Source organism: Aphis gossypii, chromosome 2, assembly GCF_020184175.1.
Source record: "Aphis gossypii isolate Hap1 chromosome 2, ASM2018417v2, whole genome shotgun sequence".
Classification (NCBI taxonomy): Eukaryota; Metazoa; Arthropoda; class Insecta; order Hemiptera; family Aphididae; genus Aphis; species Aphis gossypii.
The window spans coordinates 25,753,342-25,778,803 of record NC_065531.1 but is presented as its reverse complement, the minus strand read 5'-3'; the positions used below and the strand labels follow the sequence as shown (position 1 = coordinate 25,778,803).

General features: G+C 27.7%; 2 protein-coding genes across 2 annotated transcripts; one reads left to right on the top strand and one right to left on the bottom strand.

Annotated features, from left to right (window-relative positions):
- The first annotated feature begins 255 nt into the window (after positions 1 to 255).
- Positions 256 to 24,888, top strand: LOC114128652 (RING finger protein 10). Its single transcript, XM_027993220.2, has 15 exons — positions 256 to 933; positions 18,363 to 18,526; positions 18,691 to 18,845; positions 18,930 to 19,020; positions 19,150 to 19,337; positions 19,520 to 19,727; positions 19,793 to 19,936; positions 20,045 to 20,128; positions 21,515 to 21,603; positions 22,129 to 22,220; positions 22,294 to 22,542; positions 22,665 to 22,830; positions 22,914 to 23,013; positions 23,333 to 23,492; positions 24,550 to 24,888. Exons 1-15 carry the CDS (start codon positions 837 to 839, stop codon positions 24,606 to 24,608), a joined length of 2,046 nt encoding a protein of 681 aa, XP_027849021.2. The 5' UTR covers positions 256 to 836; the 3' UTR covers positions 24,609 to 24,888.
- LOC114128653 (uncharacterized) lies at positions 3,026 to 4,887 on the bottom strand. Its single transcript, XM_027993221.2, has 6 exons — positions 4,532 to 4,887; positions 4,208 to 4,400; positions 4,059 to 4,136; positions 3,686 to 3,975; positions 3,530 to 3,620; positions 3,026 to 3,465 (listed from the first exon to the last, which is right to left on the bottom strand). The coding sequence occupies exons 1-6, from the start codon at positions 4,603 to 4,605 to the stop codon at positions 3,151 to 3,153; spliced, it is 1,041 nt and encodes a 346-aa protein (XP_027849022.2). The 5' UTR covers positions 4,606 to 4,887; the 3' UTR covers positions 3,026 to 3,150.
- Positions 24,889 to 25,462: the final 574 nt, after the last annotated feature.

Sequence of the window (25,462 nt, the reverse complement as noted above, 5' to 3'; positions counted from 1 at the left end):
CACAAGTCACAGAGTAAGAATAAATAATAATAACTGAATAATAACTAGTAACTACAATTAGTAATTACCATTTACCTCCATAACTTTAAGATTTTCATGGATGAAAAACGATAGACAGATCGCGTATTATAATTCTCATATCACAGAGAACAATATTCAACCTTGGTAACTGGGTGGTTGATAAAATATAATATTGTGGTCACGATGTACATCGTGATTGTGGTATAATATATTATTATTATTATTATGATAATAACATAAAGTGCAATATTGGCGATACGCAATCTCGTTTTTGGTCTGATCACTCTGATCGTCACGGCCTTACGTTGTGACGAATAACGCTCGTACGTTTCGACTTAGAAAGACGTGCACGCTCCAGCTATAGGAAATCCCTGTCGGACATCAAGTGAGTAGCGCCGACAGTTTTAGTGACCGACAGACGTCGTTTTCTCATTGCGTTCGCACGGTACGGAAAGCAGCGTTCTCGTTTTGCTTTAGCGTGACACTTGCGTAAAACACTACTCTGCGCGTCTGAACTTGTCACTCACGAACTCGTCGAGTGATTATTAGCACTTCCAATATATTCTGACTGTCGCCGATTCAGTGCTCGAACAGAGAGACCAGCTCTCAGATCGCCGCCCCTGATTCCTCGTGCACCTTGTCCGTCAAACCCGATCCCCGACCCGTTCTCGTGGGCAACGACGACGATACGATTGTTTCCGAAATTCGTTCGTGTGACAATGGCATTTCAATGAATACAATGTCGCCGTCCGGTTCGCATCTACCTTATTCTCCTCCTGGAGAGAACACCTCCAATCCCCGTGCAACCACTACTAATGTCGGACAACCGTCAGATGGAGAGAAAACTGAACGTGCCTGCACCAAAGTCTCTGCTGCAGGTCAACAGTAAGACGGACGCTAAGAAATCGACAGGTAAGCTAGAGGAATTTATGTATCGTTTTTTTTTAGAGGTCAAGGCTCATTGAGCTAGTGGTAGTACGATTTAAACCGATGTGTTGTGAGCTTCGTGTTTTCAGAGTACCAATAGATAATAATAACGATAAGAAATAAGAATATTGTGTCGTTCTATGCCCATTTAAAACAATACCGTCGCCGTGTTGAAATTTTATTATGTTTAAGATATTCCTATAAAGTCGCTCAATCCCGAGTCAAATACGGGTATTAGGTACAATAGGCCTGTACTAATAAATATTAAATAACGATAGGCAAATAGCAATAGCATTGTTGAATTAATGTCGGAAACATTATTTGTTGCAAGAAATGCAATTTACCCATCATACCTACCAACATAGACCTAAGAAGGTCTATGCCTACCAACAACTTCTAATAATAATTTTTTGATAAGAACATTAAGAACAATGATAAGACTAAGTATACCTAATAAATACATTTTGATTTATGTAGTTAATTTTTTCAAATCTAAAATGCCTTTTTGATAATTTTTCAAATTAATTTATAAAATATCAGGAGGGCATTGCCTCGTTAAATTTTTTGAGGGAAGCAATTTCCCCCTATCACCCCCCCCCCCTATTACGCCTATGGCGTAATACAAAATTTATTTATTTACAAAAAATATCAATATAATATGTAAAATAGATATAAATTCATTAGATATTATGTTTTATTGTCTATATTATTTTGTTTTATAGCACACTATAATATGTGTGTTTTTGAATCCAAATCATGAACAATTTTAAAGCAAAACTTGAATAAAATCATTCATTTTAGTAAATTTGTGTTTGGTATAAATGCAGTTTAGTGCCCCCTTGCCAATTTGATTTTTTTTACCAAAACTTATATAACTCGACGAATTAAAAACAATGATGCAATCAAAATTTGTCGCTCGGATTTATTTTCGAAGTAACGGCCTTTGGAAGTTAGCAATTTTGCATTTTTTACGCATACCAAATACGCTATAATTTACCACGTTTTTCATAAATCTTTTTTTCATTTTTAGTAATATTTTATTTTAACCTGGTTAAAACGTTGGTGCCATCAGAATTTGTCGCTGACTTATTATTGAGGTTAAAGCTTACCAAAGTATGAAATTTTACGTTTAGTCGAATGCGCGAAACATTGCGCAGAGGACCTCGAGTTTTTGCACTTTAATGCACTTATACCCTTTAATTTACTGCTGTAGATTGGACATCATTTCACCTTGAAGTTGTGTTTAATATAATGAATATGTAACATTAAAAATTGGTAAGTTTTTCAAACTCATTTTATAATTAAAAAGAAAAAACCTAAATATTATTACGGTATATTTTCGATTTGTTTGTCCGAGCGCTACGCAGCGAGCGAGTGGCAAAACGTGGGCATCACTACTCAACAATTCTAATTTTCACCCAAAAAATGACTAAATGCTACACACTCCTACAAAAGATAAACGATTATTTATTCTGCAAATATTCTTAATAACAATAATTATCATAATATATAAGTATAGGATAATATGCAATTTTATTTTAACGTAGTTCTGCCATTTATAAATAATTTGGTTTTGTAAGATTTTAATTAACGTAGTATTTGTGTACTAAGCAAAATTCAAATAAAACGTATATAGGCATAATGTGTAAATTGATATTAAGTTTATTCTGTAATTGTTTTTGATAAATTCTGACGAAAAAATGTATGAAAAACGTAGTAAATTATAGCGTATTTTGGTATGCGTAAAAACCGCAAAATTCCTAACTTCCAAAAGCTGTTACTTCGATACTAAGTCCGAGGGACAAATTCTCATTGCACCATCGTTCTTAAATCGTTGAGTTATATAAGTTTCGATAAAAAAAAGTCAGATTGATGAGGGGGCACTAAACTGCATTTATTCCACTAAATCAAATAAATTAATTATTTGATTATGTTTAGTCATGAAGTATATTTTATATAATTTAAGGTAAATGTGGTTTAAAAACAAAACATTTTATGTAATAATAATTTATTAACACATAAATTAAATATTATAAAATTTAATAATAAGTTTATACATCTTTAGACTAAGATACATTGAGGTTTACATATTAAAAAAATATTTTTCTACAATCTAAAATTAATAATTTTTCTACACTATGTATAATAATAATAGTATAATATTTTAAAATTAAATAAAAACAATTACTAAAAATTTTATTTTTAAACTTGATTAAATTGGACTAAATTTTCTATTTCAAGCTGTGCTTTCATTAATATTTTTTGAATTTTGTGTTTTGTAGTTAAATAAACTTTTTTATTTTTACGTAAATCTTTCATTTGAGCTTCTATAAAAGTAGCAAATGAAACTGTATCATTGTTAAAAGAACTTCGTTTCCTTTCATGTTTTAGAAGAAAGTTTCTTTTCTTCAAAGTCTTAAAGTACAATGAATAAATATCTTGAGTCCGTCGTTGTTTTTTCAATCTTAAAGCCATAATTTTTTTAAAATTTGAATCCGCTATTGATTTGTCAAAATTCTGAAATTATATATTAATGGTGTATATACTTTATTTATAAATTTTAAGTATGTTATAATCTTACCAAACTTAATGTTCCTTCAGATGATTTATCATCTGGAGGTGTCAAAACTATAGGTTCAACACCTTCTTTGAAACTGCTTGTAAACATGTAACTATATGATACATTTTATTCAGTATTATTTTTAAAAACCAGATTAATATATTTAAAAAACCATACCATTGGTTTTCTCTGTTACAAATATCATTTTTTATTTCATTGTTGAAATCTTCATATTCATTTTTGGGGGCCTCGTCACAATTAGAATCATCTTTATTTTCATGACCATTCTCAGAGTTTGAAAAATTAAGGTATTTATTTTTTTTTGTACAACTTTCATCTTTTATTTTATCACTTTTGTTTTTACAATATGATTCTCCATTTTCACAATTTTTATCCTTATTTTGATGTTCATTATTTAAATCATCATAGTCAAGTTGAACAATTTCAACATTTGTATCACTAATATCCTATGTGTTAAGAAATGTTCATAAATAAAAACAAGTTAAAAAATTTATCAAGTTTATCAACCTATCTATAAATTATAAATTACCTCTGACTCGATTTTTGAATCTATGTTTGTTTTCTCCTCATCATTACTTGGATTTAATGGCTTCCTTTTGTTGTATTTCTAAAGTAATGTATATTATATATATAGGATTTTATTTTTATTTTAAACCAATTAATTTTCAAACCGCATACCATAACCTTTGCACGATATTCAATTGTTGGGACTGATTTTGTCTTTAAAACACCTTTGCCATGGCCAATTATGTATTCAGATTTTTCAAAATGATTACCACACAATCTACTACTTTTACAAGGTTTCCAATCTTTTTCTCTGCCGGTGGCAGCTATCCATGCAGGTAGTATTTCTGGATCCGATAAAGGAAATCTAAATGAAAAAAATAAAAATGAAAACGAATTGAAATAGTGTTATTAAATATTTCAAATCTATTTGCAATGCATTCCATAAAGTTCCGTCCTCCACAACGGAGGTAGTACGGAGTTGTTTTTGTTGATTACCTGTGTAATCTAACTTTGACATTGTCCTTCTCGTACAGGCTTTTGCAACAAGTCACACTGCACTTATTCACCATGATATCGATCGTTTTATTTTTGATTTAAACTGTTCATAAATTAGGACTTATTAGTAGACACGGACAGCAGGTTGGTTTGAACGTTTTTTAACTAAATATTTTTTTTGTTTCCCAGTTTTCCACGACGGGTCAACAACCTTCGGGTCCGATCCGAAGGATTAGACAACGCCACATTTTCATGGAAAAAAAATTAAACTATAATTCCATTTCCTCCGTTGTGGTGGTATTAACTCCTAGTATAATAAGTCAATTGTTGACTATTGTGTGTCACACAACTTTACTGTGTCAGTGTTGAGTTGAATAGGTTAGGTTTCATAGAGATGATGGAAAGATGTATATTTTTGCCAGTTTAAATAGATAGTACGAAAAAAATATTGTACAATATATGGTACAATAATTCACCAATAATGGCGTCAGCTTTGCGGTAATCGTTTAACCAATCATATTACAGAGTGATAAGCACTAGGCTGAAAATTGCATAGATAATAGAGGAATTCTATTGTTTTCTTTTATCTATGAAAGAATGATAAGGAATCGAGATATGATAATTATTACCAACTGTTAAAGTAAAATTATGGGGCATCGTTTCTTAGCCCTGCGACCTACCATTGGTAGACGTGCGGCATAATAAATCGAGGGATATTTTCGATTTAAATGTCACTCGTGTCTCCTAAGCGCAGCTCGGAAATGGCTACTTTTCCATTTGAAAATATTATGTTGGCAATACTTGTTGTGTGCTTATCAAAATTAACCTTGTAATTTTTTGGACGACTCACCACGGTTATTGATAAGGTGTCGTGTCACTAATTCATTGACAATTTTACACAGATTTCTATTTAATATATATTATGATGTCTAAACCTGTTTAAAAAAACACAAAAATATTTTATACACATAATTTTTCATTTATTACTTTATCTTACCATTAACAACGATGTTATTTCGCCTAAGTCGCGCCTGTCACCAGCGAATTTTGTTGCGCCACGGACTATAACACATTTTGTGTACAGACGATTAGTGCTTATGTCATACACGTTTTTATCACTCGTACAAATCTTTTTAATAGATCCGTTGGATCCAAACAAAGACTATTACCATAGACCACGATGTAGAGAAGATAAGGTGACACCACTTATAAATATTCCGGTCGCAAATTATCTCGGCAGGTTGCGCCCCCATTCGCCCGAAGGCCGGTTTTCTATATAGTGAATACATTGTTTTTAATGTAAAATATCAAAAATTATAAACATTTTTGTCGTTTTTTATATTATTACTTCAAAATTTTAAGCAATAACCACGTAAGAATTATTTTAAAGTAATTATTCTATTCAATTACGTAACATTTAAAATAGTTTCGATTAAGGAAGTTTTATCATATAGTTATATATTTTAACAATGTTGTGTACACAATTACAAGAGTTTGGACTGCTTTGCTAAATTTTTTTGTTTTTAATTTTTTTCTAGTTTTGCGTTTTCTGCATCACATACAAAAAACATTCTTGATTGTAAATAAAACATAATAATGTTTTTGGTTAATACATTTTTATGTTCATCACACCCGTTAAGTTAATATTAAACTTGTCTGTCCTCAGCTCATTTAATATTAAAAATAATAAATTTTTTTGTATTTTATTTTTTTACAATAATTGAGCAAATGGCATCTTCGAGCTAAAACAAATAATAAAGGTAATTATTATTAGTGAATATACAAATATATTGTTCATATTATGCAAATTGTTTGCATATTTATATGTTATATTATTATTTTACTGTGAAAATATTCTATTCTCTATTGTAGATATTATATCTTCTCTACATCATGTTTAATATTTAATTTTTTTTTTTTTGTTATTAGGTATATGTCATATGGGTCTATATAAATATAATATATTATGATTTTTTTATTTTGGTGTACTTGGGTCTGTAAGTAGTAGTCTATTTGAGCTTTTATTAACTCTTAAAACTCGTATCTTATACTTATTGTTTGTAGTTATTATTAATTCCATTTTTGTATATAATATATGTGTCAATGAATAAATAAACATATAAATATCATACAATAAATATGCATTTTATTTAAATCAATAAATTTGTACGATATGGCTACATAGTAGGTACATAACATATAATATTATTACCATTTTTACATAATAATTGGTACATGATTTCAAAACATTAGTATATTTTAATAATCTATACAATATGACACAAAATATATTATGTTGACATGCGGATTATTGACATTTGAACAGCAATTAATACATTTAAATAAAATTTAAATGTAAATCTCCATTACGACTCGTATAAAAGTCGGCCTTCGAGCGAAGGGTGGCGTACTCTGGTGTTAAATTCTGAACTACCAAACTGTCGAAATTTTTTGCGTCGATATTGTACCAATGAAATTGAAAGATACGGCCATACGGGAGTGGTAAACATTATGTCTATGATCTCTCTCGCACATATGTTGGTTACAAGGTGTTCTACGCAATACGAGCATAATGCGCGGTCTATATCATATAGACTATATGTTATGAGTTTATGACCATTACAATGTAATAATATCGTTTAAAATTAATAATAATATTTTACATGTTATTTACACTATTTACACGTTGTTTAAGCAGAATTGTTTAATAAATTCTTTCGGTTTGTGTAATTGTGTGTACTTATGCACTGTGCATAGTTAGTTTAATGAAAAATCGTGTAAATTGAAAGTTTAAACTACAATTTTGTTCAAATTTTCTATAAGTATATGCTTTTCATATATTACGAAATATATTTTATTTGGATCCAATTGGGACATTTGATAAAGATTTATAACATTTATGACGTAACACTAATCGTCCGTCGGAAATCTAATGTCTTGCCCTCCAACAAGATGATGGAAACTAATACTCGAGCAGTCGAGCTTCACTGTTAATAATGTAAATAATATACAAATACCTTATCTATAGTTAGTATAGATATATTCTGTGATGAAGGCCGATAAATAAACGAATCGCGGAAAAAAAAGTCCCAGTTAACCGTTTTAATATAATAATAATAATTTATAATGTTATAATGAAATAACATATTATACAGTCGTTGCCAGATAAATTGAAACGGCGGCGGCGGCGCGATAACGGAAAACCAGTGGTTCTCCGTATTTCAATATTATTACCGAAAATACATCAATAAACCAACAATATTGTTACAAAAATTATTTTACAATATTAATTTAAAATCAAATATTCTGATAATAATCTTTTATTTAAAAAGAAAAAGCAGAAATTGTAAAATTATATAAATAATATAATAATAATATGATAAAAATTTTTTGCTCTGAGCCGGGTTCGAACTGGTGACTGCACGCGTCGTAGCCAACTGTGACCTTTGCACCACACTGCCAGCGACTAGTTTGGGCTACACTTACAGAAAAGCGCCGCCGCCGCCGTCTTAATTTATCTGGCAACGACTGTACAACAGTCAGTCAATAGTACATAAATAAATATAAAATACATAATTATAAAAATTATTATAATAATAGGTACAATATGCAAAATAATATTTTAATCATACCTCTTTCTGATGTTGTGACTTACGGCTGTTAAAAAATCTAACATGCCGATTTTACCCTCTAATTGTATTTATGTCCACAGAGTTTTGCAAACCGGTTATTCCACCCTTCGGTCAAATTATTTGTTCGAGTCCCCCCCCCTATTAATGTCGTATTATGTACATTCCACGATGAAGGTGGAAATATAGGTGGAATCTTTTAAAATGTAAAGTAGAAGCTGAACCTACACGCCTATAGAAACCATTTACATAATATGAATCAAAATACGTTAAAAGGTCTTCGGCATCTGGTGGCATTATTTCTTTTAAACATGCCATTCCCTCCAATACTTTATCTTGTGGTAGGAAAGCTAATCCATCAAGCATGCCGCAAAATTGTCGAAAATTGATATCATTTTTATGAATTCCTGACAAACCAAGTTTTTGAATTTTTCTATGTGTCGATTGACATAAGTGATAAAAACATCCGTGAATTGTAATATGGGATCCGAAAATATTTTTCGCAGCATTTATGACAGCTATTTCAAAATCTAAGTGTACATTTAACGGATCTGGGTGTAGATCACGAGCCTGACATTCATTTAATATAACACTAAATTTTTTCCTCGTAAGTAGACTGATTTTTTTTCTGCAGAATGCAATATACTGCTGTGACAAACACAGAATTTATTTGTACACGAATGACGTACAAGTACAACTGCTTGAAAAATTCAGGTGCTAGGCCAAAATTTCTATCAACAAACCAGGTATCAGATTTGGCCAATAACGATAAATAGTTATCAGTGGCAAACATTAAAATTCTATTATTAGCATTCGGGCTATTGTCATACAGCAAAAATCTTTCATTTCCATATTCCCGATACTCTCATATAGTAAATTAAAAATTTATATATGTTTTTGATAAAATAAACACCTGATGAGTACCTAGGTTATTTTATACAATAAATCAGCGGTTCTCAAACTATTATATTTTTAAATCAACAATAATTCATAATGTTTTATAAATATATAATATATTAAGTATTAATAGTTACCTATTGTTTTTTTTTCATAAAAATTTAAAATTTTGTAATACTTTAAATTGGAATTTAATAATATATTTTATTGTTGATTTTTTTTTATTTTTAGAGTGGCGTAAACTAAAAAAGTTTAGGAACCGTTGCATGAATAATGATGGTATTTAATTTAAATAGAAATAAATTAAAAATTATTTTTAAACATTTACAGTATATTTACCTTCAATAATTAGTTCGTTTACACTAGTAAGTTTAGGTGGATCATTAAATGCCCTGTGGTTTCTAATTGTTCTTATTAGATATTCTTCTCTTGGCAATTCAGCGGTACACTTTGGGGAATGTTTGATACTACTTCTGCGAAAATTTGAGCAGGCAAATCACTTGTTAATTTAGCTTTTTTCCCAATTAAATTTTTTTATTTTTATCGCAGAAATAAAATTTTCATTTCCTTGATGTACATGATCATTATTTACAGGAATAAAAATTGGATTATTTATGTTTAAACTAGTTTTTAAAAAACACGGGCACTTCATAGAGCTATTTTTTGAACACCTCCAACGAATAAAATTAGAACATTCTTAGTGGAAATTAAACAAAAATCCCAAATACGCAACCTGAGGGTATTTTTTATTGGAATTAATTAATTCCATTTTACAATGCTGTGAAACTTGTAAAATGTTATTTTATATTATTCTGTGTTATTAATCTTAAATTTTATATTTCTATATATTATATAAATTTACGTCGTACTTGGGTGGTTTTTCCCTTACGTCGTTATTTACGGACGACCGACCGTTTTATAATGTATAGTCAAATAGTCAATGAAGTTTTATATATATATATATATACATAATATATATATTATTAATTTAATGATATCCAGATATCGATAATGTATCTTCGTCGGAACTCGGAATTACGACCTATGCATGTATGTGTGGTGTAATAAAGATAATAATACATAATGGCCAATAGGTAGATAACGGTGATAATTTGAGGGGAAAGGCCTAGCTATGGTAAAATTATTATCAACGATAACTTGTCGTGCTATATAAATATATATAATCTATTGTTTGTTTGCAGAAAATTTCTTGTTAATCCCAACAATTTTCGTTTATTTTATAAATAAATTGTGAAAAATGCTCTAAAAACTAAGAAAATATACATAATAAAATAAAATATTATTATTATAGTATATTTTAATCACGTAAAACACATTTTACTGACGGAACAATGTTTCAAAACACCAGCAGAAAGAAAGATGCCTTTGCATTAAAATCCCAGCCTTAGTTGTTATGGTAGATAACAAATATATTATATGAACAAGCATTTTATACATTACACACTAAAATACAGAGTACAACTATAGAACTGTACAAGAAAGTGTATTTCAGACTGAAAATATATTATCATTGACTTTTCAGTAAATTGTTCACTTAACTTTTACCGGGACTTTTTTTTCCGTTTACCAAATAAACACTTAGGTACGCCAAAGCCTTAGTCCATAGAAATTCTAAAGTATAATATATTATATTATAATTTAAGGAATAAAATTCAAAATTTTATATTGCAAATGTAACTATAATGACTTATAATGTTCTAAATTATTTTTATGCATGTATTTAATTACTTTTATTTTTTTTCAAATACAATTATTAATATTATTAAATATTATCATTACTCATTTTTAAATTTCCTATTCCAAAAATATATATGAAAAATTTAAGTTTGATTTATATTCTATTAATATTAACGCTTAATGAGAGTGAAACAAATAATTTTATTCCAGAGTTATTGAATAGTTCACTACATCCAGGTTTGATGAATGTTAATGTTCCAAAATGTACCTCTGAAGAGATATATAATGTTTACTTGGATGTAAACAAATAATAATGTTTAACTTCTATTTTGAACGTGTTATTGCTGGATCGCTATATATAAATTATAATATAGCCAACTTCAAAAAAAAATAATAATAATAATAATAACATTTTTATTTATAATTTTAATAAATAATATATTATTTATATAATAATTATATATATGTTTTCATGTAATAATTTGTATTTAACAGTATGAAACCATGGTTGAAATAGGTTAAGTTAGATTTTGCGCCGTGGAATTATTGTGAAAACCTAACCGTGGCATCGTCGATTTCAAACCTGAAAAAAAAGGGTTAGGTTAGTATTTCACCTAAAGAAGACTAGAGATAAGGAGGCCAAATTCTACCATAATAATCGTCCCGTAAAACATCCTCTTGCATCTCCCTGATATAAAAACCGGTTTCCTTAAGGCAGAGTGACATATTTTGGGATGCGCAGAAAAATCCATTTTGGTCGCCTATTTAACTCAGTATAGGCAAAGAATAAACAAGAAATGTCACTGTACTGTGCGACATTTGGGATGCGCAGAAAAACCTATTTTGGTCGCCTATATCTCAGTATAGGCAAAGAATAAACAAGAAATGTCACTGTACTGTGCGATAACACAGTGAAGACACAGCCGGGAAGATAATAATATCGTATTTTTTTAATTCTAATTTTATGAGCTTTTTATCTGTGTATAAATTAATTGTAGTACTTACGGTTTAGCAGATATGAACATTATAATATATGAAATTTACGTACAACCAAAAAACACAATTATTGAAATATTTTCTTTATTAATGATAATATGATAATATTTCTGGTCATAAAGACTTTTTTTGTTGAATTTGAGGTCTAGAAACACCTCTAGAAGTTTGACACATTTATCATGCAATACCCTGTGTACATAGATGTATATATTATCTGGTAACCGGATAATTTCTTCCAGACTGTTTTTGGCGTAGTAGGACATTTTCCTCCATTTTCATTTTATTAATGAACTTTATAAATTTAAACTTTAAATAACATTTTATTTTTCATAAATATAATAAAAATTGTATATAAGTAAAATAGTAAAATAGGTTACAAATTTTAATTTTTTTTTTCATAAATATAACAAAACTTGTATAATAAAACGTGAAAACGATTTTTACTTTAAATCTTTTTCAGTTTACGAATTACGAGTTACAATCACTAAACCACTACTAAATAACTACAACTGATTTGAACAATTTTTATACCTAAGTATTTACCTTCGCTCATGACGATATACAATTGTAGAAAAATCTTATCTTAATAGTCTAAATCAAATAATTAAGATAGTTTTTGACAACTCAGCAATTGATTGGGTTTTAGATACAATTTTAGATTTCAATGTTCTAACTTACTAGCGAACACGGACTAAGATAAACTAAGATAAGACTGGAAACGAGATACTATTATAGTAATCTATGAAACTACAGTGTAATGCTCAGCTACTGGTACAAGTGCGATTTTTACGCCATCTATGATCCATTCTAAGAAATATTAATACATCAGTGTCCAGTAATCGTTGTTATTCGTTACTGTGTAAAAAATAAATATATCCTTGTAACTTGTAAGTTTTTATTAATTCTTTAATAATCTTTCCTTATATATCTAACTGAAATAAATTATTTTTAAATTAATGAAATTAATCTTAGTCCGTGCTAGCGAATAATACAGTATGCTAGTACTATTATTTTTTATTTAGACAATCTTTTAAACATAATATTACTATTATTTTATTGTTTCAAATAGTTGAATTAATCAAAAATATACATCTATTATAATAGGTAATTATAGTATAATTGATTATATTTATGAAAAAAAAAATTATATTTTATTAAAAAAAATAATTTCTTATGAAATAATAAACTTAAAAAAAGAAAGTGGGTAAGCGTGTACCGCTCTGCTGTACATTAGGTGCCGTATGGATCACTATTATATATTATAGGAGAGTTAAATTTGAATCCAATGATAGGTATCATAGTATATGAAAAACGATTCTGAACGAAGATGATTTGTCAGCCTAGGATATAATTTCCAATGGTTGGTGAAAAAGGTGGTTTATGTTTTAATGATCCGAATACACCAAAATTTAAGTTCTTTTATAATTATTGTAAGCTAAACTTATGAAAAATCTTGTATTAAATTTTGAAACACTTAGCTACTTATGTAAAAAATTTTATGAATTTTTTTTTTTTTTAAATGTTTTATTCAATCTGTTACAAAAAGAACAAAAAGTGCAATTGAGGAAGTATTAGAAAGTAGTAAAAAAATAAAATAACAAGATAAGTATAATAGAGCGTAGGAGCCTCCCAGTGAAGGTACTACATTAACAAAAAAAAACATGAGTACCTATTAAAATTTAATTATCCAGTAGGTTTCTACACCATTTGCGCTTTATCCGTTTGGAAGGATTTCCCGGGATAGCCATGGAAGAGATGTCATGCATGAGTGGGTTTCTATGATTTAAAAGACTGTTATGGAATCTTTTGTAGTGTGTTTTAGCCACGTCTGCAACAAAGGGTATGGAGAGGTCGTGATGGAGTGTGTGATTGGAAACGCAGTATTGTGCTTTAGTGATTTGTCTTAGAGTATTGGATTGATAGGTTTGTATTCTATTGATGTTAGTAGGTTTTGCTGATCCTCAGAGCTGTATTCCATAGACCCATATTGGTTTAAGTAGCATTTTGTAAATAAGGAGCATAAAAAAACAATTCATTTTATGAGTTATACCTACAAAATAATTTGCAAATATTCATGATTTTGACGAATTTTTGTCAATATTTGAACTTCAAATGCTAATAGAAAAAATTGTTTCTATGTATTTTTATAATTTTTAAATCATTATAAGAGTAACTTATGAGAAACTTTGTATTAAATTTTCAAGTATTTGTATTGGGCTAAAAAAATTTTATCGACACTTCAAAAAAAATTTTCAGAAAATTTGAAAATGTCAGTTGTCTAAACTAAATAGCTCAAAAAAAGTCAAAATATTTTGAAAATTAAATCATGTAAAGAAAATGCCAATCTTAATAACTGGTAAAATTTTTAAGTATCTACGACTTATACTTTTTGAATAATAACAAATATTTAAAACCGTTTGATAAATCGTTATCGTTATGCTATATCGTAAAAATTTAAAATTCAAACGCACTTAAAATTTTTCCTATAATGATGCTTCGAGTTTTCTCTTTAGCTACTTGAAAAAAAACTTATGGAAAACTTAGTGTTGTATTTTTAATTCTTAGCTATTAATACAAAAAATTTTATGATTTTTCAACTTCAAAATTACTTGCAAATTTCCGCGTTTTCTATAACTATAAACATTTATAAAAAAAAACTGTGACTAACGATTTTTAAGTTTTTTTAGCTACAATATAATATTATTAATAGTAATAGGTGAGTGTATTATAAACATTAAACATATATTTTTTTTAGATTTTCAATTATTGAGACCAATTGAGTACTAATTCCTCTCAATCCGTCCCTTCTGTCGATACTACCTACTCTTTATGCTCTATGATATATATAGTTAGGTAGGTACATAATATACACGATTTTATTAATTTTTATTTATCTATGATTAAATATAAATTCGTGTATTATTTATTTTGTTATAAATTAAATAAAACATTATAGTAAATGATCATGCCCATACTTCAGAGTAGGCATTCGCCATTGAATACCATAGGTACCTATAGCTTTAAAGCTTTTGTCTTATGTAGTTACAGTCAACAGTTGTAGCAAAAACTGATTACAACATTGAATATTGATGCATTGATTCTACTGAGTTACAAATTGAAATCGACATTAGCTAATAATTACACACTTAAGATAAACAATAATAGTCTACAGTTGTTGGAACACAGTATTAACATTGCCACAATTTAATTTAGATTTTTGACGTCTCAAAATTTTTTGGGTTATAAATAATTAGGTATAATGGATATTTAATTATCTTCTTCTGTCCCTCAGACCTCAATGACCTTAAATATACCTACTCTAACACAAAAACGAGCATATTATATAACTGAAATTTGATACATGGGCGCCTTTATAGTTTATAATATAAAATATTATAGGAATAAGTTCCAAAATTTATTATCTTACACATTTTTAGAAAAAAATGAAGAACTCTTTACTGCTAATGCCTATAAGTTAGGTTAGATTATACCATACAATAATATATCAATATATATATTTTTGTTTAAATTAAATGTACCTACTTTTAAATGTAGCCAAAATAAACTTAAAGATTATTTTAATTGTCTAGTAAGCATGAGCACCCATAGTTAACATTTTAGGGGTCAAAATAAAAAAATTATCAAATGCAAGATAATAAAAAGCGGGCAAGTGAGTACCGCTCTGCTGTACATTAGGTGCCGTATGGATCATTATTATATATAATAGGAGTGTTAAATTTGAATCCAATGATAGGTATCATTGTATCCAAAAAACGATTCTGAACGAAGATGATTTGTCAGCCTAAGATATAATTTCCAGTGGTTGGTGAAAAAGGTGGTTTATGTTTATGGCCTGAATACACCAAAATTTAAGTTCTTTTATAATTATTGTAAGCTTAACTTATGAAAAATCTTGTATTAAATTTTCTACTCTTAGCTACCTATACAAACATTTTTATGAATTATACCTTTCAAAATAATTTGCAAATATTCATATTTTGACAAATTTTCGTCAAAATTTGAACTTCAAATGCTAATAAAAAAAAATTGTGCCTATGTATTCTTATAATTTTTTAATCACTATAAGAATAACATATGAGGAACTTTGTATAAAATTTTCAAGTATTTTGATGGGGCCAAAAAAATTTTATCGACCCTTCAAAAAAAATGTTTCAGAAAAATTGAAAATTTCAGTTGTCTATAAATAGCTCAAAAAAACTCAAAATATTTTGAAAATTAAATGCCAATCTAAATAACTGGTAAAATTTTAAGTATCTACGACTTATACTTTTTGAATTATAACAAATATCAAAATTCGTTTGAGGCTAAACCGTTATTTAACGCGGTTTTGTAAAAATTTACATTTCAAACACTCATAAAAATGTTTTGTCTGAACCCGGTAGAGTTTTTTTTTACAGATATTTGAAGAAAAATGTATGGAGAACCTTGTACCAAATTTTCAAAACTTAGTTATAAAAGAAAAAAATTTTATGATTTTTCAACTTCAAAATTACTTGCAAATTTTCGCGTTTTCGACAGATTTCGTAAAAATTTGAACTAAAAACGCTTGTAAAAAAAAATTGTGACTAACGATTTTTAATTTTTTTTAGCTACCTACATTAAAAACAACTCATAAGGAACCTTGTATTAAATTTTCAAAACTTTTTGGTCATCCAAAAACATATGAGGAACATTGTATAAAATTTTCAAGTATTTTGATGGAGCCAAAAAAATTTTATCGACACTTTAAAAAAAATTTCTCAAAAAAATCGAAAATTTCAGTGGTCTATAAATAACTCAAAAAAAAATCAACACTTTTTGAAAATTTAACTATATACAGATACTACTGACATTAACATTTGGTGAAAATTTCAAGTATTTTCAGTGATTAGTTTTTGAATTACAACCACAAAAAAAAATCGATTTGGTCGAAAACTGGTTTTGCGTAAAAATTGCCGTTTTTTCTGTCATTTTTTTTTTGTTTTTCTCGATTTTTTTGAAAACTGTTGGAAAATGTTAACTTTTTACCTTTATAATGCACCAAGGATATTCACTTTTATATCGTAAACCACCCCCATAGTTTGAAATTGGAGCATTATTTCGACTAGTTATGCTGTACACAGACACAAAAAAAAAACACACATCATTGTAAAATCAATACATTCATCACTTCGTTCAGAATCTAAAACGGGAGGAAAATGCCCACATCGAAAATATATTGGGGGGGGGGGGAAATGCCCTACTATGCCAAAAACAGTCGGGGAGGTAATTGTCCTCCATGGACTAGAGTATAGACTCTAGAGTGACGACACCTTATCAATACACCTTGCTACAGCTGTAATTTGGGAATAAAATGGAAAGAAACCTCACAGAGACGAATGGCATTCAGTAATGACTAATGTGCCGACGGCCAGCGTACGTACGTAGTGTACGCATGATGTGACGTGCGTTAACCTCAGTACCTTACATAGTCACAGTCACATTTCACAACCAAACATCGACAAATTTTGATTGCACTCTATATGGCCTTTATTTTATTTGGCTTTATCTTATGTGGGCATATTTTGGTCCGTAGACTAAATATGAAAGAGTATGTTGGGATGATTTTGTCACATTATGAGCAGACGTAACTCAGTGGCAGTGTGAGTGCCTATATAAATAAATGTAAATTAAATACTAAGACCAAAGAACGTAGATAAGATACAGAATACTACAGAGACTGATCGAAAGGGGAAAATAATTGGTGTGAGTAATGTGTGGTGGGGACAGTCCTTTGGAGGTGTCAGGCTGCCCGTAACAATTTCTAAGAATTCTGGGAAAAGATTCTGGCCCTGTCTAAAATAAACAATTGATAAAACGCTTTTGTAGTACTTTAGTGTGATATGGACGATACGGTACACAACACTTCAAGACTTTCACCATAGAAAAAAGATTAAATATATATATATATATATATATATATATATAAGCCAAGTACCACTCACTCACTGATCGCTGTATCTCAAAAACTACATAACGTATGAACTTTAAATTTGGTATAGTGGTTCCTCTAATACTTTAACTATACAATAAGAAAGGATTTTAAACATTTTGCGTTCGAGTGGATTAATTAATAATTATTCACCACCAATACATATTGTGCAGTATGGCGTTCCGTGGGTTTCCAGCTATCTGCAACCTACCTATGCGATTTTTTTTAAAAAAGTTTAATATGGAGGTAAAAAAAAATGCTGACTAAGGGTAGTGGACTAGACAGTGTTCACCATATTATTAGTATGAATATGTCCACTTATTGAGAATATATTTTGTTTAACCTGCCTTGGCTCAGAGTACTGAATTGACTCAATACCTATTCAATTAATTGCGTTACTTGAACTTAAAGGAATTTGGAACATTAATTTTTTTTTTTTAATTTAATTATCTTGAAATTCACAATATTTGCTCAGATTTTGGGAAATTTTTTTGTAGACTGTCTATTAGCGAGTATATAACTCATTCATATGACTATTCAACGTTTAATATTTTACTAAAACTTGAGTAAAATAATTTAGTATTATTAGTTTTAATAAAAAATTATAATTGTTTTTATTTTTATTTATTTTATTTTATAGATTCATCAAATTCAAAGCACTCAAATCGTCGAAATGGAAAAGCTGTTAATATTCAACCTCAAAGAGTTGAAGCTAACCGAAATATCAGCTTTAAAAAGAACTCAAATAACAGTAAACAGCCGCAACCTCGAGCTAGTCTTTTTTGTAGAAAGAAGAGTTCCGAGGTTTGTAAATAATAGTAATATGTTTGAATTGTGTATTTCTGTACCAATAATAGGTACTTCTGTATTTTATAAATTCTGTGAATCTGTTTTATATGTTATTGTGTTTTATTAAAGTATAACTTTTTTATTTTAAATCTGTTTTACCAATTAATTATAATTTTTAGGTAACTGAATCATTAAATGATGTTGATGATGATGATATATTGCCTGTACTGAGGCACATGGATCATAATAATAAATGGAATATGCGTAGTGGCTACGGATCTAGAAAAAAAGAATTTCCTCAAAAATTCAATGTCAAACACTTTTTGATTGCAAAGTATTATTTTATTTAGTTTAAATATTATTAGTACATTGAATGAATATTACAATATGACGTTGATAAATAATTTTGTTAAAATAGTTGTCAATTTGTAGTCAAGTTCGGAAAAGATTATTCTCAGTGGATGTTTGATCAGGATGAAATTGTTGATTGGGATTGTATTGAACAGATAGTAAGTTTCAATTGTTTAGTAAAAATTGATATCAGTGTAAATAAAATAAATGCTTAAAATATGTTTGTATTAAAAATTAACAGTAGATAGTCTGTGTTTTTAATCTAAATAATATATTTATTCTTCCAGAAAATGTTTTCTACTCAATTTATTAAATGTCCTATATGTATGGATATACCAATAACACCAAAAATGACTTGTTGTGGTCATATATATTGTTGGCCTTGCATTTTGCGATATTTAGATATAAATGAAGAACTCGATAATGCTGGCTGTCCCATATGTCATTCTAGAATATTAAAAAAAGAATTAAAAAGGTAAGAATAATATTTAAAAAAAAAACCTATTGTTAGATGTATAAAATACATCAATTATGCACTATATTCTAAAATTGTATTATTTTAAATATTAGTTGTTTGAAAAATACCTATATTGTATTATTGTAAAAAATTGTCATGTTTTAAATGTATATGCAATGTGATAATTTTGGTATTTTTAGCGTTGAAATAATTATTAAAGAAGAATGTTGTGTTGGTCAATCAATAACATTACAACTAATGAAGCGTGCTAGAAATTCTTTACAAGCATACCCAATGTCTGAACTTCGTAAAAATAATTTTAAACCATCTGATGATATTCCTTTATCAGCTTGTGAATCTAATTACTCTACAGCATATTCCAGACTTTTAATTGGTTATAAAAGCCTAGTAAGAAACCAAGCATAAATAATTAGGATATTTATAAACACAAATTTACTAATGAAACATTTTAGATTTTAAATATTTTAAACCAAGAAAGAGAAGCTCTTGTTCTACTTTTAGACTACTGGGAAACTGAAGATGCAGAAAAAAAATATATATTTGAAGCTCTTGAATTATTATCGAAAAGAGAAGACATTTTAATGAATCAGGAACCAGTAAGTTGTTTGTAAAATAAAATAAAATAAATTTATTCTTTATGCAATACATAAAGTTTAAAATGTTCTTCATACATTTTAATTTAATTTAATTTTTATTTTAATAAGAATTTGGAAATCAAAAAAACAAACTGTGAATCTATGAATCCTGCAATAAATGCAAATCTAGGATCACCACCATCGTCATCACTAGTAATTTGAATAAAATTTATATAAATTATGCAAGGTGTTCGTTTAACCGTAAACATTATCTCAAAAAGTATTGACAGTTTTTTAAAATTAATATTTTTAACTTAATTTTTAGCTATTACTCATTAAAAATAAATTTATTTTAATTTTATATTTTTAATTTTTTCCTTTTTTTTTTTTTTTGGTTGAATGCGTTAATTTTTTATTTCATATTCTGAAGTAGAATCATTTTTCTTAGAATTTTAATTTTTAAAAGTAAATAATCAAATAAATAGGTTAAGTTAGGTTAAATCAGTGGTGACCAAATACAGTGTGCAATCATTTATTAACCAGCTCGGCAAAGTAATCAAAATTAAAATTAAATTAAATTCAGATCTTCTAAAAATGTAGTATTGGTAAAATTTAATTTAAATTAATATTTCCTATTTTTTGACTTGACCTTGTGTTACGGCTTATATATCCTATAAAGATGGCTACCATTTTTCTAAACTGTTCCCGTTTTAAAAAAAGATCAATTTCCAAACGGCTCCAGATTTTACAACACAGGTTCATTTTCATTTCATACTGACCTAAAACTGTCTCAAAAGAGGTATGGTAAACTTTTGTTGGTGTAAACTAAGTAAATTATAAAACGTATACAGAAAAATCATATATTGTGAATTTTTTATTAAAATAATATTAAATTTTAGTGTTTAAAAAACAATAAAAAATATATATACAATCAAGGTATATTATACATATAAGTAGAAATATAAAAAAAATCATATATTTCGCAGTTTTTTTAGGCAAATTTTTTATATACTTAATCCATACGTGTTATTTCACTAGATGAAAATTTGTCTCCTAACGAACTCTAGTTCTTTTAAAAAATTTAGGTGTACATGACATGAGTGAGCTTTAATTTAATTTTTTTCTACGGGAGCCATTTAGGTATTTACCTATTTGTTAGACCTTTTTTAACGGGAGCCGTTTAGAAATAAGCAAACAATAGAGCCACTTGGGATCTGATGATAAAGATATGCCTAAAATAAAATATAATATTTTTCAATTAAAAGAAATAGTTTAAATTGTTGGTCTGCCCAGAATTTATTTTTTATTTTTATGGCATAAAAGGTTGGTTACCACTGAGCTAAATAATCTCTCTGCTCATTTAAAGTTTGAATACTTATAAATCACATGTTTAAAATTTAATATCAAAACTATCAATATACTATTTTGCTTTGGAATAAAGATTTATAAATTCACTTTCAAAAAGATACAATTCCAAAAAAAATATTGACATATAAAATTAAAAAAATATAACTTTTTGAGATAATAAGTGTTTACTATTAATAGAATCAATCAGTATATGTATAATATTATGAAATAATACAAATTTATATTTTATAGCAATCACAGTTAAAGAACTTTCTAGAGATTCCTGGATGTTCTCATAATGTTGCTAATGTTTTAGATGAAAGTCCAAAATCATATATAAAGTAAGATAATTCATACATGTTAAAAATTAACATTCCTTGGTCAAAACCAATTTAAATAATACAATCTAAAAGAGAAAATAGTGTAAAATTATGTGTTATAGTTGATTAAACAAGTTGCATAAGAATTTACTTATTCTTGTAATTGATTTCAAATTATAAAAATTATTTAAGAATACTTAATAGATAGTTAAACTATTTTCCCATAGTAATGTGCAATATTTTAAACACATTATCTAACAATACAGTGTTATAGTTAGATAGTCTTGATCATGTATTAATTATATGATACATTAATTATTAATAAAAAATTAAACTACGTCCATAGATACCTTGTATTCTCTATATCTCTGCCAAAATAATAAAACATGGTATTGAAACATTAAATTATTAAATTAGTCATGTACTAGATGTTAATAATTAGAATTATACATTACTGAATTAAAACATAATAATAATAACATATTTATCCTTATTTAAAGTCCACAATAAGGTACATCAATATTAATGAAATATTTGAATTTTTAGAGAAATGAAGACAAATTTAAATGATTTTAACAATGTTGATAAAGAGGTTTTACAGAAAAAACCTGCTAAAAAAGATTTTTTTTTCTATCAAGGTAAATAATTAAAAATTTTAAACCTATGTAAGATGTAGATATATCTTTTTAATATACTTTTTAATTTTAACAGCTTTGGATGGTCAGCATATATATTTATCAGCAGTTAATGTAGAAATGTTAGAATGTATGTTTGGCAGTCTAGAAAATAGTCCACAGCAGATAGATGCTATTGTAATTGAAAAACAGTCCTTATCAATGACTGAAGCATCAAGAAAACGCTATAGATTTCTGTTACACTTGCCCATAACTACTGTTTTTGAATGGGTTGAATTAGATTTGAGTAATATTGTCAGTCAAGAAACCTTATTTATATTTAAAAGTAATTATGACCAATATTTGTTCTAACATTGTTAAAAATATTTAATAAAATTTGATTTATACATCTACTAGATTGAATTTCTTGTTAACATAGATAATAACTTAAACTTCTTTAAAATTTAGCTAACTTGGATGAAAAAAAAGCTATTAGAGATAGGCGTGCTCGTGATGAGCAACGGTTAGCTAAACGCATTGAAGAAAGAAATTCTAAAAAGGAATTGCCACTTCCTGAATGGCATAATAGAAGTTTATTTCCAGAATGTGGTTATGATCCATTTGCTGACAAAAGGTATTTAATATTTATTATTTAGTCTTCCATGAAATATAATAATTATAGTGAGATGTTTAAATAATTTGTAAATTTTTTCATAGCATGGTTCCTTTGAGCAAATCAATTGGCATAACTTCAACTTCCGATCATGCTATAGTAAATACTTCTAATGGTTCACCAAGTAATTTATCATTTGCAAAGGTACAGTATATTAATACTTAGTTTTTTTTATAATAATAAACATGGCAGGCATTTGGTTGAATTTTTAGGGAAGGGGTGAGAATAATCATAATACAAATAATAGTAATAAATAATAATAATATATTTTTTAATAACTTAAATTATATATATATATTATAATATAATATATTGTTTAATAGTTTAAATTATATATGGACGGCAGTTGTTTTTAAAACATTGTCCATTTGAAAAAAAATATAACATACTTAACATAAAATTATTTTTATTTAGTTATTAATACAGTTTTGCAATTTTATAATAACTAAGCTTTGTATTGTAGGCATTACAGAATGAAAATACCGCAAGTAACTCCTCTTCATCAGATCATGTTTCACCAAATGTATCGTCTCAATGGCCAATACTGGGTTCTAGACCAAATTCTATGTCTATGAATAATATTCTGGAAGATGCTGTAGCCAACATGAGCTTACATGGTATCGGTATGTATATAATATTAATTTACTTATTATTTAAGGACACATTACTTATATTTGTGATCTCTGTCTTATAATCGACTATAACAAAAGTATATTTTTACCATTTACAAACTATTTAACTTATCTTTAGGTAATGGGTTCAAATAATCAAATCCTACACTTTTTCTATTAACTTTTACCACATTTTGTACTTGCTTCGCAATGAATTCGACATACATAATTTTCTTTAATTACAAATTCATAAAATACTTATACTCCGGCCCACGAAAGAACGACCGTAATTCGCGCATCGATACTGATATATACAGATATATTCCCACTACCCGACCGGTGTCCGATCGCCCGGCATGCGATATGGAAGGGGAATCGATGCGCAGCGTCGGACGAGTTTTTACGGTCGTTCTTTCGTGGGCCGGAGTATAGTTTAGTTTTAAATTTAATCTACATTTTTCTTCGGTCATTTTGTCGATTAACTTTAGAATTAGCTTATTGTAGCTGGCAGCTGCCATACCACTCAATTTTGTGGATAATCAAATTAACTATAGTATACAACTTTTAAATTTATTTACAAATAATATTTTAATTATGAATTGTTGTTAAAATATATAACATAATAACATTAAATATATATTTTAAAATAAAAAAAAATTTACTTAAATTTTATAATTATCATTCTATATGTCTGTACAGTGAAACTTCTTTTTAACAAAGTCTCATGGGGGATCATAATTAAATTTGTTAGAGGAATTCGTTAAATAGAAAATTTTGTTAAATGGAAGTTTCTCTGTATATAGTAAGTTGAGGAAGGGTTATATATAATACCCTTATTATATTAATTTATCTGATAGCATTTTTCCCTTCTATAGCTATAGAGCTAATTTTAATTACAAATATTAAACTTCAATAAATATTGATTTCAGATAGTTATAAAAAATTTAGGTAATTCAATATTCTATAGAAAATAAATTTTATTTAACAAAAGTGTACGAATATGTCTTCAAATTGCAATGACAAATCAATATTATTATTGTTTAATTATTAAAAATATTTATTTTTGTAGATAACAGTAAATCAAAAAATAAAAAGAAGAAACGCAGCAAATATGAACCAATATTTTGAAGTTATGTAATATTATATTTATTTTATTTATTTAAAGTTTCTGCAATGTCAAAAAGTTTAATAATATTGTACTAATTAAATTAATTTTAAAAAATTTCTCAGTCTTAGTTATTTCATAACTAAGGTATGAATGTTATTTTATTTGTAATTCTAGTAGTTGGCTTATAATACTATGATATAATCAAGTATATAATCTTATTTAACAGCAGATTAATATTTTATTTTATTTAGTTGTGTAACCAAATTTATTTTGAAATAAATCTATCGTTCATTAATTAAATCAATACTAATTATTATTCTTGGTTCTACTATTGACTCCCCTTTTATCATAATATTGTTTTTTTGAAAACAAGTCAATCAAAGTTGTCAAGATGAGTTTAAGAAATTTCCAGAGTATTTGATAACAAACTCTTCTTATAGCGCAACAAACTATAGCTGAAACCAGTGGAAGGAATATGATTTGACCGGTCAAAGGAGATATCGAGAATTAAATGAAAAAAATTACAAACGATATGAAATTTAAACTCGTGGCTTACTCAGCCTAGCTAACTTGTAACAATGAGCCATCACGGTTTTACCATTTAACTCTGATATTATTCTATCTGAGATAGAGTGGCAGCGTGTATGGATGGGGAGAGAACACAGGCGCTGGGATTGCGGTGTTAACCCTCCTGCCAGTTAACCACCAAAATTATACTACTCAAATTAACTAAAATTAGGGATAAAAATTAATAATAACAGAATAATTAAGAACGAGAAGGTAAAACACAATATTTTATAAAATAAATGTATTAGCCTCTTTAAGACTACACAATAAATAAGGAATCGAGTGTTGTCAAAGATAGTAAATAGAA